This window comes from Oncorhynchus tshawytscha, unplaced genomic scaffold, assembly GCF_018296145.1.
Source record: "Oncorhynchus tshawytscha isolate Ot180627B unplaced genomic scaffold, Otsh_v2.0 Un_scaffold_8217_pilon_pilon, whole genome shotgun sequence".
NCBI lineage: Eukaryota > Metazoa > Chordata > Actinopteri > Salmoniformes > Salmonidae > Oncorhynchus > Oncorhynchus tshawytscha.
The window spans coordinates 184723-200000 of record NW_024609570.1 but is presented as its reverse complement, the minus strand read 5'-3'; the positions used below and the strand labels follow the sequence as shown (position 1 = coordinate 200000).

Here is a 15278-nt window from a genome sequence, read left to right as displayed (position 1 = left end):
AGTATTAGTTTTGAAAAACACTGCTAGTTTATAAATCTACTCTCTTATTCCCAGTCCTCAGGTTGCCACTCGTCTCCTGGCCCACAAGATCCAGTCTCCTCAGCAGAGAGAGGCTCTGCAGGCCCTCACAGTAAGATAACACACCATCATATTATTATACTATAGTAATAACTATATAATACTGTTGTAAAACCCCTCTACGTAACAGAAGATCCAGTCTCCTCAGCAGAGAGAGGCTCTGCAGGCCCTCACAGTAAGATAACACACCATCATATTATTATACTATAGTAATAACTATATAATACTGTTGTAAAACCCCTCTACGTAACAGAAGATCCAGTCTCCTCAGCAGAGAGAGGCCCTTCAGGCCCTCACAGTAAGATAACACACCATCATATTATTATACTATAGTAATAACTATATAATACTGTTGTAAAACCCCTCTACGTAACAGAAGATCCAGTCTCCTCAGCAGAGAGAGGCCCTTCAGGCCCTCACAGTAAGATAACACACCATCATATTATTATACTATAGTAATAACTATATAATACTGTTGTAAAACCCCTCTACGTAACAGAAGATCCAGTCTCCTCAGCAGAGAGAGGCCCTTCAGGCCCTCACAGTAAGATAACACACCATCATATTATTATACTATAGTAATAACTATATAATACTGTTGTAAAACCCCTCTACGTAACAGAAGATCCAGTCTCCTCAGCAGAGAGGCCCTTCAGGCCCTCACAGTAAGATAACACACCATCATATTATTATACTATAGTAATAACTATATAATACTGTTGTAAAACCCCTCTACGTAACAGAAGATCCAGTCTCCTCAGCAGAGGCCCTTCAGGCCCTCACAGTAAGATAACACACCATCATATTATTATACTATAGTAATAACTATATAATACTGTTGTAAAACCCCTCTACGTAACAGAAGATCCAGTCTCCTCAGCAGAGAGGCCCTTCAGGCCCTCACAGTAAGATAACACACCATCATATTATTATACTATAGTAATAACTATATAATACTGTTGTAAAACCCCTCTACGTAACAGAAGATCCAGTCTCCTCAGCAGAGAGAGGCCCTTCAGGTTCACAGTAAGATAACACACCATCATATTATTATACTATAGTAATAACTATATAATACTGTTGTAAAACCCTCTACGTAACAGAAGATCCAGTCTCCTCAGCAGAGAGAGGCCCTTCAGGCCCTCACAGTAAGATAACACACCATCATATTATTATACTATAGTAATAACTATATAATACTGTTGTAAAACCCCTCTACGTAACAGAAGATCCAGTCTCCTCAGCAGAGAGAGGCCCTTCAGGCCCTCACAGTAAGATAACACACCATCATATTATTATACTATAGTAATAACTATATAATACTGTTGTAAAACCCCTCTACGTAACAGAAGATCCAGTCTCCTCAGCAGAGAGAGCCCTTCAGGCCCTCACAGTAAGATAACACACCATCATATTATTATACTATAGTAATAACTATATAATACTGTTGTAAAACCCCTCTACGTAACAGAAGATCCAGTCTCCTCAGCAGAGAGAGGCCCTTCAGGCCCTCACAGTAAGATAACACACCATCATATTATTATACTATAGTAATAACTATATAATACTGTTGTAAAACCCCTCTACGTAACAGAAGATCCAGTCTCCTCAGCAGAGAGAGGCCCTTCAGGCCCTCACAGTAAGATAACACACCATCATATTATTATACTATAGTAATAACTATATAATACTGTTGTAAAACCCCTCTACGTAACAGAAGATCCAGTCTCCTCAGCAGAGAGGGCCCTTCAGGCCCTCACAGTAAGATAACACACCATCATATTATTATACTATAGTAATAACTATATAATACTGTTGTAAAACCCTCTACGTAACAGAAGATCCAGTCTCCTCAGCAGAGAGAGGCCCTTCAGGCCCTCACAGTAAGATAACACACCATCATATTATTATACTATAGTAATAACTATATAATACTGTTGTAAAACCCCTCTACGTAACAGAAGATCCAGTCTCCTCAGCAGAGAGAGGCCCTTCAGGCCCTCACAGTAAGATAACACACCATCATATTATTATACTATAGTAATAACTATATAATACTGTTGTAAAACCCCTCTACGTAACAGAAGATCCAGTCTCCTCAGCAGAGAGAGGCCCTTCAGGCCCTCACAGTAAGATAACACACCATCATATTATTATACTATAGTAATAACTATATAATACTGTTGTAAAACCCCTCTACGTAACAGAAGATCCAGTCTCCTCAGCAGAGAGAGGCCTTCAGGCCCTCACAGTAAGATAACACACCATCATATTATTATACTATAGTAATAACTATATAATACTGTTGTAAAACCCCTCTACGTAACAGAAGATCCAGTCTCCTCAGCAGAGAGAGGCCCTTCAGGCCCTCACAGTAAGATAACACACCATCATATTATTATACTATAGTAATAACTATATAATACTGTTGTAAAACCCCTCTACGTAACAGAAGATCCAGTCTCCTCAGCAGAGAGAGGCCCTTCAGGCCCTCACAGTAAGATAACACACCATCATATTATTATACTATAGTAATAACTATATAATACTGTTGTAAAACCCCTCTACGTAACAGAAGATCCAGTCTCCTCAGCAGAGAGAGGCCCTTCAGGCCCTCACAGTAAGATAACACACCATCATATTATTATACTATAGTAATAACTATATAATACTGTTGTAAAACCCCTCTACGTAACAGAAGATCCAGTCTCCTCAGCAGAGAGAGGCCCTTCAGGCCCTCACAGTAAGATAACACACCATCATATTATTATACTATAGTAATAACTATATAATACTGTTGTAAAACCCCTCTACGTAACAGAAGATCCAGTCTCCTCAGCAGAGAGAGGCCCTTCAGGCCCTCACAGTAAGATAACACACCATCATATTATTATACTATAGTAATAACTATATAATACTGTTGTAAAACCCCTCTACGTAACAGAAGATCCAGTCTCCTCAGCAGAGAGAGGCCCTTCAGGCCCTCACAGTAAGATAACACACCATCATATTATTATACTATAGTAATAACTATATAATACTGTTGTAAAACCCCTACTACGTAACAGAAGATCCAGTCTCCTCAGCAGAGAGGCCCTTCAGGCCCTCACAGTAAGATAACACACCATCATATTATTATACTATAGTAATAACTATATAATACTGTTGTAAAACCCCTCTACGTAACAGAAGATCCAGTCTCCTCAGCAGAGAGAGGCCCTTCAGGCCCTCACAGTAAGATAACACACCATCATATTATTATACTATAGTAATAACTATATAATACTGTTGTAAAACCCCTCTACGTAACAGAAGATCCAGTCTCCTCAGCAGAGAGAGGCCCTTCAGGCCCTCACAGTAAGATAACACACCATCATATTATTATACTATAGTAATAACTATATAATACTGTTGTAAAACCCCTCTACGTAACAGAAGATCCAGTCTCCTCAGCAGAGAGAGGCCCTTCAGGCCCTCACAGTAAGATAACACACCATCATATTATTATACTATAGTAATAACTATATAATACTGTTGTAAAACCCCTCTACGTAACAGAAGATCCAGTCTCCTCAGCAGAGAGAGGCCCTTCAGGCCCTCACAGTAAGATAACACACCATCATATTATTATACTATAGTAATAACTATATAATACTGTTGTAAAACCCCTCTACGTAACAGAAGATCCAGTCTCCTCAGCAGAGAGAGGCCCTTCAGGCCCTCACAGTAAGATAACACACCATCATATTATTATACTATAGTAATAACTATATAATACTGTTGTAAAACCCCTCTACGTAACAGAAGATCCAGTCTCCTCAGCAGAGAGAGGCCCTTCAGGCCCTCACAGTAAGATAACACACCATCATATTATTATACTATAGTAATAACTATATAATACTGTTGTAAAACCCCTCTACGTAACAGAAGATCCAGTCTCCTCAGCAGAGAGAGGCCCTTCAGGCCCTCACAGTAAGATAACACACCATCATATTATTATACTATAGTAATAACTATATAATACTGTTGTAAAACCCCTCTACGTAACAGAAGATCCAGTCTCCTCAGCAGAGAGAGGCCCTTCAGGCCCTCACAGTAAGATAACACACCATCATATTATTATACTATAGTAATAACTATATAATACTGTTGTAAAACCCCTCTACGTAACAGAAGATCCAGTCTCCTCAGCAGAGAGAGGCCCTTCAGGCCCTCACAGTAAGATAACACACCATCATATTATTATACTATAGTAATAACTATATAATACTGTTGTAAAACCCCTCTACGTAACAGAAGATCCAGTCTCCTCAGCAGAGAGAGGCCCTTCAGGCCCTCACAGTAAGATAACACACCATCATATTATTATACTATAGTAATAACTATATAATACTGTTGTAAAACCCCTCTACGTAACAGAAGATCCAGTCTCCTCAGCAGAGAGAGGCCCTTCAGGCCCTCACAGTAAGATAACACACCATCATATTATTATACTATAGTAATAACTATATAATACTGTTGTAAAACCCCTCTACGTAACAGAAGATCCAGTCTCCTCAGCAGAGAGAGGCCCTTCAGGCCCTCACAGTAAGATAACACACCATCATATTATTATACTATAGTAATAACTATATAATACTGTTGTAAAACCCCTCTACGTAACAGAAGATCCAGTCTCCTCAGCAGAGAGGGCCCTTCAGGCCCTCACAGTAAGATAACACACCATCATATTATTATACTATAGTAATAACTATATAATACTGTTGTAAAACCCCTAGAGTAACAGAAGATCCAGTCTCCTCAGCAGAGAGAGGCCCTTCAGGCCCTCACAGTAAGATAACACACCATCATATTATTATACTATAGTAATAACTATATAATACTGTTGTAAAACCCCTCTAGAGTAACAGAAGATCCAGTCTCCTCAGCAGAGAGAGCCCTTCAGGCCCTCAACTAGTAAGATAACACACCATCATATTATTATACTATAGTAATAACTATATAATGTAAAACCCCTCTACGGGAGAGAGAGAGACTTGTAAAACCCCTCTACGTAACAGAAGATCCAGTCTCCTCAGCAGAGAGAGGCCCTTCAGGCCCTCACAGTAAGATAACACACCATCATATTATTATACTATAGTAATAACTATATAATACTGTTGTAAAACCCCTCTACGTAACAGAAGATCCAGTCTCCTCAGCAGAGAGAGCCCTTCAGGCCCTCACAGTAAGATAACACACCATCATATTATTATACTATAGTAATAACTATATAATACTGTTGTAAAACCCCTCTACGTAACAGAAGATCCAGTCTCCTCAGCAGAGAGAGGCCCTGGGCCTCACAGTAAGATAACACACCATCATATTATTATACTATAGTAATAACTATATAATACTGTTGTAAAACCCCTCTACGTAACAGAAGATCCAGTCTCCTCAGCAGAGAGAGGCCCTTCAGGCCCTCACAGTAAGATAACACACCATCATATTATTATACTATAGTAATAACTATATAATACTGTTGTAAAACCCCTCTACGTAACAGAAGATCCAGTCTCCTCAGCAGAGAGAGCCTTCAGGCCCTCACAGTAAGATAACACACCATCATATTATTATACTATAGTAATAACTATATAATACTGTTGTAAAACCCCTCTACGTAACAGAAGATCCAGTCTCCTCAGCAGAGAGAGGCCCTTCAGGCCCTCACAGTAAGATAACACACCATCATATTATTATACTATAGTAATAACTATATAATACTGTTGTAAAACCCCTGGAACTAGAGTAACAGAAGATCCAGAACTCCTCAGTAAAGAGAGAGGCCCTTCTAGAGTAAAGAGTAAGATAACACAGAATCAACTATTATACTATAGTAATAACTATATAAAGAGTTGTAAAACCCTGGAACTACGTAACAGAAGATCCAGTCTCCTAGAGTAAAGAGAGAGAGAGAGACTTCTAGGCCCTCACAGTAAGATAACTGGAACCATCAAGATTATTATACTAACTAGAGTAATAACTATATAATAGAGTAAAGAGAGTAAAACTGGAACTAGAGTAAAGAGAAGAGAGAGAACTGGAACTAGAGTAGAGAGAGAGAGAGTAAGATAACACTATTATTAACTAGAGTAAAGAGACTAGAGAGATACTGTTGAGTAAAACTAGAGTAAAGAGAGAGATCCTGTCTAGAGTAAAGAGAGAGAGAGAGAACTGGAACTAGAGTAAAGAGAACAGAGAGAACTGGAACTAGAGTAAAGAAGAGAGAGAATGGAACTGAAAGAGAACTAAAGAAGATCCAGAGTAAGAGAGAGAGAGAGAACTGGAACTAGAGTAAAGAGAGAGGAGAGAGAACTGGAACTAGAGTAAAGATAACAGACCTGGAACAGAGTAACTAGAATAACTAGATAAAGAGAGTAAAGAGAGAGAGAACTGGAACTAGAGTAAAGAGAAGAGAGAACTGGAACTAGAGTAAGAGAGAGAGAGAACTTCAGGAACTAGAGTAAGAGATAACAACCATCATATTATTATACTATAGTAATAACTAATAGAGTAAAGAGAGTAAAACTGAACTAGAGTAAAAGAGAGAGAGAGTCTCCTCAGCTGGAACTAGAGAGGCTGGAACTAGAGTAAAGATAGAAGGAAATGCACTAGGTGAGGAGAGAGAGGTTCTGGAACTAGGTAAAGTCACGTGAAGAGAGCTGGAACTAGAGTAAAGAGAGAGAGAGAACTGGAACTAGTGTGGAACTAGAGGAGAGAGAACTGGAACTAGAGTAAAGAGAGAGAGAGAACTGGAACTAGAGTAAAGAGAGAGAGAGAAACTGGAACTAGAGTAAAGAGAGAGAGAGAACTGGAACTAGAGTAAAGAGAGAGAGAGAGAACTAGAACTAGAGTAAAGAGAGAGAGAGAGAGAACTGGAACTAGAGTAAAGAGAGAGAGAGAGAACTGGAACTAGAGTAAAGAGAGAGAGAACTGGAACTAGAGTAAAGAGAGAGAGAGAACTGGAACTAGAGTAAAGAGAGAGAGAGAGAGTGGCTAATATGGTTTAAGAGGACATAATGAGGGTCAACAGTTCACCGGGCTGGTAACAATGGGAGGCTTGAAGAACAGGGTTTAAACAAATGAATCGAGCAGGAGAATGACATGAGTGCCACTTTTAATTTACTCACATGTAGCGCGGTAAGCAGTAGGGTCACTGTTCAGTCTACACACTGTCTGGGGCTGTCTGTCAATGGATGCACCCTGTTCCCTACACACTGTCTGGGGCTGTCTGTCAATGGATGCACCCTGTTCCCTACACACTGTCTGGGGCTGTCTGTCAATGGATGCACCCTGTTCAGTCTACACACTGTCTGGGGCTGTCTGTCAATGGATGCACCCTGTTCCTACACACTGTCTGGGGCTGTCTGTCAATGGATGCACCCTGTTCCCTACACACTGTCTGGGGGCTGTCTGTCAATGGATGCACCCTGTTCCTACACACTGTCTGGGGCTGTCTGTCAATGGATGCACCCTGTTCCTACACACTGTCTGGGGCTGTCTGTCAATGGATGCACCCTGTTCCTACACACTGTCTGGGGCTGTCTGTCAATGGATGCACCCTGTTCCCTACACACTGTCTGGGGCTGTCTGTCAATGGATGCACCCTGTTCAGTCTACACACTGTCTGGGGCTGTCTGTCAATGGATGCACCCTGTTCAGTCTACACACTGTCTGGGGCTGTCTGTCAATGGATGCACCCTGTTCCCTACACACTGTCTGGGGCTGTCTGTCAATGGATGCACCCTGTTCCCTACACACTGTCTGGGGCTGTCTGTCAATGGATGCACCCTGTTCAGTCTACACACTGTCTGGGGCTGTCTGTCAATGGATGCACCCTGTTCAGTCTGTCTGGGGCTGTCTGTCAACACTGTCTGGGGGCTGTCTGTCAATGGATGCACCCTGTTCCCTACACACTGTCTGGGGCTGTCTGTCAATGGATGCACCCTGTTCCCTACACACTGTCTGGGGCTGTCTGTCAATGGATGCACCCTGTTCCCTACACACTGTCTGGGGCTGTCTGTCAATGGATGCACCCTGTTCCCTACACACTGTCTGGGGCTGTCTGTCAATGGATGCACCCTGTTCCCTACACACTGTCTGGGGCTGTCTGTCAATGGATGCACCCTGTTCCCTACACACTGTCTGGGGCTGTCTGTCAATGGATGCACCCTGTTCCCTACACACTGTCTGGGGCTGTCTGTCAATGGATGCACCCTGTTCCCTACACACTGACTACACACTGACTACACAAAACATTACGAACTCATTAGGAAACTCTTTCCGTGACATAGACCAGGTCTGTCCAACCCTCTTCCTGGAGATCTGTCGGTTTTTAGTCCCTCTTCCTGGAGATCTGTCGGTTTTTAGTCCCTCTTCCTGGAGATCTGTCGGTTTTTAGTCCCTCTTCCTGGAGATCTGTCGGTTTTTAGTCCCTCTTCCTGGAGATCTGTCGGTTTTCAGTCCCTCTTCCTGGAGATCTACTGTCCTGTCGGTTTTCAGTCCCTCTTCCTGGAGATCTGTCAGTCCCTCTTCCTGGAGTCCCTCTTCCTGGAGATCTTCAGTCCACTGTTCCTGTCTACTGGGGGTTTTCAGTCCCTCTTTCTGGAGATCTACTGTCCTGTAGGTTTTCAGTCCAACCCTCTTCCTGGAGATCTACTGTCCTGTCGGTTTTCAGTCCCTCTTTCCTGGAGATCTACTGTCCTGTAGGTTTTCAGTCCAACCCTCTTCCTGGAGATCTACTGTCCTGTAGGTTTTCAGTCCAACCCTCTTCCTGGAGATCTACTGTCCTGTAGGTTTTCAGTCCAACCCTCTTCCTGGAGATCTACTGTCTGCCGATATCTAAACTTCCACATCTAAGGTGAAAGGTGACAGAGCTAGAGCTGTGTTTGTCAGACCAGGAGACGTCTGAGGTGAAAGGTGACAGAGCTAGAGAGGTGTTTGTCAGACCAGGAGACATCTGAGGTGAAAGGTGACAGAGAGGTGTTTGTCAGACCAGGAGACGTCCCACAAATCAGTCTGCTCAGGAAAACGTCAGTAGCGTCCGAACGGTTTGGCCTGATCACCAGTATCATGACCATTCTATTGAAAGATGAGACTCTCGCGATGTCGTTCTCCGTTTTGCTCCAGGACGTCCACGAGACTCATCTGAAGGTCCCCCTGTACCAGTTTAACTAATGAATGGAAGGATATATGGAGATAGTTTAGTGCCTAAAATAAGGGATTAAATACATGTTAAATATATACAAATATCCTGATCTTATGTCTCAGATACAGGACAGATTTTTGGGGGAGATTATCTGTTGTTCCATGTGTTTCTATTGGCTAATAGCATTAAGGACTATCTGTTGTTTAATGTGTTTCTATTGGCTAATAGCAGTATTGGCTAATAGCATTAAGGACAATCTGTTGTTCCATGTGTTTCTATTGGCTAATAGCATTAAGGACAATCTGTTGTTTAATGTGTTTCTATTGGCTAATAGCAGTACGGACAATCTGTTGTTTAATGTGTTTCTATTGGCTAATAGCAGTAAGGACTATCTGTTGTTTAATGTGTTTCTATTGGCTAATAGCAGTAAGGACTATCTGTTGTTTAATGTGTTTCTATTGGCTAATAGCAGTAAGGACTATCTGTTGTTTAATGCGTTTCTATTGGCTAATAGCAGTAAGGACAATCTGTTGTTTAATGCATTTCTATTGGCTAATAGCAGTAAGGACAATCTGTTGTTTAATGCATTTCTATTGGCTAATAGCAGTAAGGACAATCTGTTGTTTAATGTGTTTCTATTGGCTAATAGCAGTAAGGACTATCTGTTGTTTAATGCGTTTCTATTGGCTAATAGCAGTAAGGACAATCTGTTGTTTAATGTGTTTCTATTGGCTAATAGCAGTAAGGACAATCTGTTGTTTAATGTGTTTCTAAATCTAAGTCTGTTTAATGTGTTTCTATTGGCTAATAGCAGTAAGGACAATCTGTTGTTTAATGTGTTTCTATTGGCTAATAGCAGTAAGGACAATCTGTTGTTTAATGTGTTTCTATTGGCTAATAGCAGTAAGGACAATCTGTTGTTTAATGTGTTTCTATTGGCTAATAGCAGTAAGGACAATCTGTTGTTTAATGTGTTTCTATTGGCTAATAGCAGTAAGGACAATCTGTTGTTTAATGTGTTTCTATTGGCTAATAGCAGTAATGCCAAATTCAATGTTTCTTCCTATACATTATATATATATATATATATACACACACATCTCTTTGATACCATAAGGGATCTTAAAATGCCAAATCAGATAGCTAAGTGATCCTTGGTATGACCATCACAAAACTATTTTATGTGTTAGCATGTGATGACACAGGGCCGTCCTTTGTTACGTACCAAATGCACCCTATTCCCTATATAGTGCACTACTTTAGACCAGAGCTCTATTCCCTATATAGTGCACTACTTTTGACCAGAGCCCTATTCCCTATATAATGCACTACTTTTGACCAGAGCCCTATTCCCTATATAGTGCACTACTTTAGAACAGAGCCCTATTCCCTATATAGTGCACTACTTTTGACCAGAGCCCTATTCCCTATATAGTGCACTACTTTTGACCAGAGCCCTATTCCCTATATAGTGCACTACTTTTGACCAGAGCCCTATTCCCTATATAGTGCACTACTTTTGACCAGAGCCCTATTCCCTATATAGTGCACTACTTTTGACCAGAGCCCTATTCCCTATATAGTGCACTACTTTTGACCAGAGCCCTATTCCCTATATAGTGCACTACTTTTGACCAGAGCCCTATTCCCTATATAGTGCACTACTTTAGACCAGAGCCCTATTCCCTATATAGTGCACTACTTTTGACCAGAGCCCTATTCCCTATATAGTGCGCTACTTTTGACCAGAGCCCTATTCCCTATATAGTGCACTACTTTTGACCAGAGCCCTATTCCCTATATAGTGCACTACTTTTGACCAGAGCCCTATTCCCTATATAGTGCACTACTTTTGACCAGAGCCCTATTCCCTATATAGTGCACTACTTTTGACCAGAGCCCTATTCCCTATATAGTGCACTACTTTAGACCAGAGCCCTATTCCCTATATAGTGCACTACTTTTGACCAGAGCTCTATTCCCTATATAGTGCACTACTTTGACCAGAGCCCTATTCCCTATATAGTGCACTACTTTTGACCAGAGCCCTATTCCCTATATAGTGCACTACTTTTGACCAGAGCCCTATTCCCTATATAGTGCACTACTTTTGACCAGAGCCCTATTCCCTATATAGTGCACTACTTTTGACCAGAGCCCTATTCCCTATATAGTGCACTACTTTTGACCAGAGCCCTATTCCCTATATAGTGCACTACTTTGACCAGAGCCCTATTCCCTATATAGTGCACTACTTTTGACCAGAGCCCTATTCCCTATATAGTGCACTACTTTTGACCAGAGCCCTATTCCCTATATAGTGCACTACTTTAGACCAGAGCCCTATTCCCTATATAGTGCACTACTTTTGACCAGAGCCTATTCCCTATATAGTGCACTACTTTGACCAGAGCCCTATTCCCTATATAGTGCACTACTTTGACCAGAGCCCTATTCCCTATATAGTGCACTACTTTAGACCAGAGCCCTATTCCCTATATAGTGCACTACTTTAGACCAGAGCCCTATTCCCTATATAGTGCACTACTATAGACCAGAGCCCTATTCCCTATAGAGTGCACTACTTTTGACCAGAGCCGGCAAAGGGTGACATTTGGGACCAAGGCATTGTTAATGTTTAGGGCTGTGTGTGTGGGGTCATGTGATGCCTGTTGATGGTTAACTAAGGTTGTTGAATCTAAACTGTATTTCCTGTGCTGTGTCTGGGATAAGATCCTAAAGGGATCTGTTCCACTAGTTTCATTCACTTCCATTCACTGGGAGGGAAAAGATTTTCCATTTGGGCTCCTAGACAGTGTAGATACACTTCCTGTAGAACCTATAGAATTCTGACATCACTGTTTCCCACAGGTTCTAGAAGCCTGCATGAACAACTGTGGCAAGAGGTTCCACAGTGAGGCGGCAAAGTTCCGCTTCCTCAATGAACTCATCAAAGTCCTGTCTCCAAAGGTATGAATGACCCCAAAGGTTTTGTAAGGAATATGTCTGTGGTCATCCCAAATGGAAGCCTATTCCCTATATAATGCACTACCACTACCTGGTCAAAAGTAGTGTACTAGAAAGGGAATAGGGAGCCATTTGGGACATAGAGTTTGTTAGTTTTCTGTGCAACAGTATCAGGAAGGAGTGATTGTGTTAAAGGGGAGTTGTGTTATCAGTGTCTCCAGTGTAATCCAGTCATTTATTGTATTAAAGGGGAGTTGTGTTATCAGTGTCTCCAGTGTAATCCAGTCAGTTATTGTATTAAAGGGGAGTTGTGTTATCAGTGTCTCCAGTGTAATCCAGTCAGTTATTGTATTAAAGGGGAGTTGTGTTATCAGTGTCTCCAGTGTAATCCAGTCAGTTATTGTATTAAAGGGGAGTTGTGTTAATGTCTCCAGTGTAATCAGTCAGTTGTTGTATTAAAGGGGAGTTGTGTTAAATGTCTCCAGTGTAATCCAGTCAGTTATTGTATTAAAGGGGAGTTGTGTCTCCAGTGTAATCCAGTCAGTTGTTGTGTTAAAGGGGAGTTGTGTAATCCAGTCCGTTATTGTATTAAAGAGGAGTTGTGTAATCCAGTCAGTTGTTGTATTAAAGGGGAGTTGTGTTATCAATGTCTCCAGTGTAATCCAGTCAGTTATTCTATTAAAGGGGAGTTGTTAAATGTCTCCAGTGTAATCCAGTGTAATCCAGTCAGTTGTTGTATTAAAGGGGAGTTGTGTTAAATGTCTCCAGTGTAATCCAGTCAGTTATTGTATTAAAGGGGAGTTGTGTCTCCAGTGTAATCCAGTCCGTTATTGTATTAAAGAGGAGTTGTGTAATCCAGTCAGTTGTTGTATTAAAGGGGAGTTGTGTTATCAATGTCTCCAGTGTAATCCAGTCAGTTATTCTATTAAAGGGGAGTTGTTATCAGTGTCTCCAGTGTAATCCAGTCAGTTATTGTATTAAAGGGGAGTTGTGTTATCAGTGTCATCCAGTCAGTTGTTGTATTAAAGGGGAGTTGTGTTAATAATGTCTCCAGTGTAATCCAGTCAGTTATTGTATTAAAGGGGAGTTGTGTTATCAGTGTCATCCAGTCAGTTGTTGTATTAAAGGGGAGTTGTGTTAATGTCTCCAGTGTAATCCAGTCAGTTATTGTATTAAAGGGGAGTTGTGTTATCAGTGTCATCCAGTCAGTTGTTGTATGTAAGAACATCATTTAAGGTGTGATAGAGACTGATGAATGATCAAAGGCCTTTTAATGGGGACTGTGTATCTGAGATAACAGTTGATTAATTAATTCACTCATTCACTGACCCTTCCATCCATCCCTCTTGTGCTTCTGCGTCCTCATTGCTTGCTCTGTGTGGTTTAGGCTGGGTTTCTGTAGTTTAGGCTGGGTTACTGTAGAGCTCTGTGTGGTTTAGGCTGGGTTACTGTAGTTCAGGCTGGGTTACTGTAGTTTAGGCTGGGTTATTGTAGTTTAGGCTGGGTTATTGTAGTTTAGGCTGGGTTATTGTAGTTTAGGCTGGGTTACCGTAGAGCTCTTTGTGGTTTAGGCTGGGTTACTGTGGTTTAGGCTGGGTTACTGTAGAGCTCTGTGTGACTGCTGCTGAAGTATCAAGGGCTTTAGAAAAACAGTTCCTGGGTCAGTGGCGTGGTGCAGAGGTGAAGCTGAAACTGTGTGTGTGTGTTAACAGTTCCTGGGTCAGTGGAGTGGTGCGGAGGTGAAGCTGAGGGTGACGGAGGTTCTGTACAGCTGGACTTTGTGGCTCAAAGAAGAACCCAAGATTCAGGAGGCCTACCGCATGCTGAAGAAACAAGGTCCATTACAACACCTCAGAGCCTTTGAACCGCTACTCAGAACCGCTATACCTTAGAACTCTAGCACCTTAGAACCAGGAGGCCTATCGCTCAGGAAACGAGGTCTGTTATTGCTCAGAACCATTATACCTTAGAACCAGGAGGCCTATCACTCAGGAAACGAGGTCTGTTACCGCTCAGAACCATTACACCTTAGAACCAGGAGGCCTATCACTCGGGAAACGAGGTCTGTTACCGCTCAGAACCATTATACCTTAGAACCAGGAGGCCCATCACTCAGGAAACGAGGTCTGTTACTGCTCAGAACCATTATACCTTAGAACCAGGAGGCCTATCACTCAGGAAACGAGGTCTGTTACTGCTCAGAACCATTATACCTTAGAACTGTTACAGGAGGCCCAGCGCATGTTTTAAAAAAAAAGGTCCATTATGATACAGAACCTTTACAACATGTGGGCCCAGGTCAAAGGTCGGGCTCTGTAAATAGAATCAGGTGGCGTTTGGGGAAACTCATTGTCTCTGTGTCTGTTCTTCAGGCCTTGTGAAGAAGGACCCTAAACTCCCAGACACCATTGTGATGCCTCCTCCCTCACAGAGAGCTGAGGACTCTGTGTTCAACCAGGAGGACAAGGCCAAGGTGTGTGTGTGTGTGTGTGTGTGAGAGAGCCTTTTTTAGTTGATCTTCTTGTCCTATGTCTCTTAATGTGTGTGTGTTTACAGTTGTTAGCCACACTCCTGAAGAGCAGTAGTCCTGAAGATCTGCAGACAGCCAACAGACTGATCAAGAACACCATCAAAGAAGTGAGACCACGTGTGTGTGTGCATGTTGGTGTGTGCATGTTTGTTACGAATCCCTTTTGGCCGGACAGTCTAGGGGGATGGTAATGAGACCCGTAACATAACTCATGCAAATTATTATTGTGACAAAGTAAAAGTGTGAACGAAATAACCACGACCACTGAAATTATACCGTCAAACTCAGGGTTTATTGTAAAACACACGGTAATGGGGGGAGCAGGAAAAGGGGCTGAGCTGGACCCAAGGAAAGAAACAATAAGCCTCCAAAACACCCCTAAGCTAGACTAGCCTAATTTAACAGCTAACTAACTAACCAAAAATACAGTGGGTGGTCCGCCCAGTTCTAACTAGTGTTTTTAACAAAGTCTACCTACGGGTAGTGTATGCCCATGGGCAACTTGTCTTGGTT

At 41.7% G+C, this 15278-nt stretch overlaps 1 protein-coding gene across 4 annotated transcripts in view; it reads left to right on the top strand.

Annotated features, from left to right (window-relative positions):
• Positions 1-15278, top strand: part of LOC112241650 (ADP-ribosylation factor-binding protein GGA2-like) — a 35310-nt gene that overhangs the window by 9472 nt on the left and 10560 nt on the right. For all 4 annotated transcript variants that reach the window (XM_042315962.1, XM_042315960.1, XM_042315961.1 and 1 more), the window contains exons 3-7: positions 55-130; positions 12140-12238; positions 13948-14071; positions 14608-14708; positions 14792-14872. In XM_042315962.1, the coding sequence (XP_042171896.1) occupies positions 55-130; positions 12140-12238; positions 13948-14071; positions 14608-14708; positions 14792-14872 (481 nt within the window). The remainder of the gene's footprint in view (positions 1-54; positions 131-12139; positions 12239-13947; positions 14072-14607; positions 14709-14791; positions 14873-15278) is intronic.